This window comes from Helianthus annuus, chromosome 3 (genome assembly GCF_002127325.2).
Source record: "Helianthus annuus cultivar XRQ/B chromosome 3, HanXRQr2.0-SUNRISE, whole genome shotgun sequence".
Taxonomy (NCBI): Eukaryota; Viridiplantae; Streptophyta; class Magnoliopsida; order Asterales; family Asteraceae; genus Helianthus; species Helianthus annuus.
The window spans coordinates 2160943-2163332 of NC_035435.2; the positions used below are offsets into that span (position 1 = coordinate 2160943).

General features: G+C 34.2%; 1 protein-coding gene across 1 annotated transcript; it reads right to left on the minus strand.

Moving 5' to 3' along the window:
- Positions 1-269: 269 nt before the first annotated feature.
- Positions 270-1880, minus strand: LOC110928468 (pathogen-associated molecular patterns-induced protein A70-like). Its single transcript, XM_022171489.2, has 2 exons — positions 1210-1880; positions 270-628 (listed from the first exon to the last, which is right to left on the minus strand). The coding sequence occupies exons 1-2, from the start codon at positions 1760-1762 to the stop codon at positions 357-359; spliced, it is 825 nt and encodes a 274-aa protein (XP_022027181.1). The 5' UTR covers positions 1763-1880; the 3' UTR covers positions 270-356.
- Positions 1881-2390: the final 510 nt, after the last annotated feature.

Genomic DNA, 2390 nt, shown 5'->3' on the forward strand with positions numbered 1-2390 from the left:
TAATTTAATGTTTAATGGTTATTCATGGAATATTAGGTACTTAGTTGGTGCCAATGTATACATACACAACTTGTCAACATTAGTGAAAGGGCCAAATAAAATTTGATTTTTAAATATTGAACAAAAAACATCTGAAATAATCTAATCCAACATTTTATACCGGCCAAATATAATTAAATGATCAAATTACCTAACTGATAAAACAAGATGCATCATAACTTAATAATCTGGGAAAAAATAAATAATATAGAATTACTGGTGTGACAGAGTAGGGGTAAATGTTGTTATTAAAAAAATATTAATAATCAAGGGCAATTATGTCAAGAAACTGTTTATTTCAAGCAAGGAGAAGATGTTCATGTTCCTCTATTCAACATTTCTCTCAATTTTTGAAGAGAATCAAGTCTTTGTAGTTTTAGTTGCTGCTTAAACCTCTTGATGAAGTCGTCAGCTTTTGCATCTACACTTTCATCATGCTCCGGAACTGCCTTTTTCATTGTTGCTGGCTGTGGCTGCCCGACATCAACCTCTTCCTTGTCGTGTGCTGCCGTCACCTTCTTCTCACTACCTGATTTCCTTAACTTGCTCGGTGACCTATTTGCCGAAGCCATCCCAGACTTTTTCGATACTACAATAAACATATATGAAAACATGACATAATTAGTCGCTGCTAAAAACCTAGGCAAGTGCGACCAAAATTTTAGAGAGAAAATAGTGGTTGAAAACTAGTGACCGATAACAAAGGTCGCAAGTCCAATATTTAGTCATAAAACGGTCGCAAATCTTGCGACCTCCTAAACGATCGATAAATTTGATGGCAAAATAACCCGGTCAGAAAATATGATTATGTAGAGAGGTTTTTGCCACTGCAATTTCCGTCACAAATCAATTACAAAATAGTATTTGTGACGGAATTTGTGAATATAATAGATGGGTTTTTAGCAGTGACCAACCATCTTTAATAATCTATACCTAATAAATAAATAACTGGTTATTATACATGTCATAATTCTGTGAACCCATGATTTCTTTTTCATGCTTCTCTTGTTTCATGTCTTCATATTTTAGATATCGTTTTATAATTCTAAATCTCTGTTGCTAAGTATTTAAATTTTAATATTTTCTTCGTTCAATTTTGTAAGGTAAACTAGTAATAATTATATATAGAAAAATGCTTATAATTAACTAATTTGATGTGGTGTGACTTACCATTTGTGACATTATTGTCTTCAACTGAATCATGATGTGGGTCGATTTGGGACTGTTCATCTTTGCAAGATGGCGTGTCGCAGGAGTGTTGATCCGAATTGAAAGGCGAGCTGAGTTTAAACGACTTGACTCGGTCCATCAACGAATGAGTCCGAGTTCCTTCACTCGGCGAGTCACTGAGCTGCTCTGACTCAGCAGGTAATGAGTTATGGAAAGAGGAGAAAGAGAAATCAAAGGACTTAACTCGTTCCAAAAGAGACGGGCGATGACTGAGCTGACTCGCCGAGTCATACTCGGTTGCTTCATAATGAACTTGATATTGGTCATGTGATTCTGGGGTGGTGTAGAAAGATGAAAAATTCACAGGCTTGACTCGTTCCAGCAACGAAGGTGATCGAGTGAGTTGACTCGGTGTATTATCATGATGATTATTGTTTGGAGACTTGTAGTTTGAAGCTATAAAGATGGTGGCGATCATGATGTTAAGAACACAAAAAAGAACAGTGGGTGTGGACCAATCCGCCATGAAGGACAACATGGAAGCAATCGCCATTGATGAATCACTTTCAACAGTTATTCTTAACTGTGTTTGTTTGTGTGTGATGAAGAAGATGAAGATGGAGATTCTGGAAGAGTGTCTTTATACACATGGAAAATTTAAAAGTCATTGGTTGGTAATAAAAGATAAGTGTGATTACGTTAATATAGACAAATAGATCATCAAAATTTAGAAATTGGTGGATTCATTTTGTCTCTTAGTTTATAATTCATGTAGTTTACGTAAGTTTAGTTCTTTTAAATATAAAATTAAAAAAGCTATAAGTTTATAACTAGGAACTAGAGATGAATTTATAAGGAAATATGTTAGAAAGATAAATTGGATTTTGATTGTTAAAACTATAGCATATTGGTCGAAAAGAATTCATGCCGACAGTTTAATCAGTGACACTTTTAACTTTTATTTTCGTTGTCAATGGTGATTACACTCTCAGTCAATAAGTATATCCGTCTGCTTTTGATGAACAATTAGCAAATTATTATCTCAATTGAAATGATGTAATTTGTTTAAAAGACATAAATGTAAGTTCATGTAGACGAAGTTGATTTTGAGCTAAAGTGAAATTGGTATCTTTAAAGCATTTTCTTAGAGGCTACGGGGCGGTTCCGTTATTGTATAACGG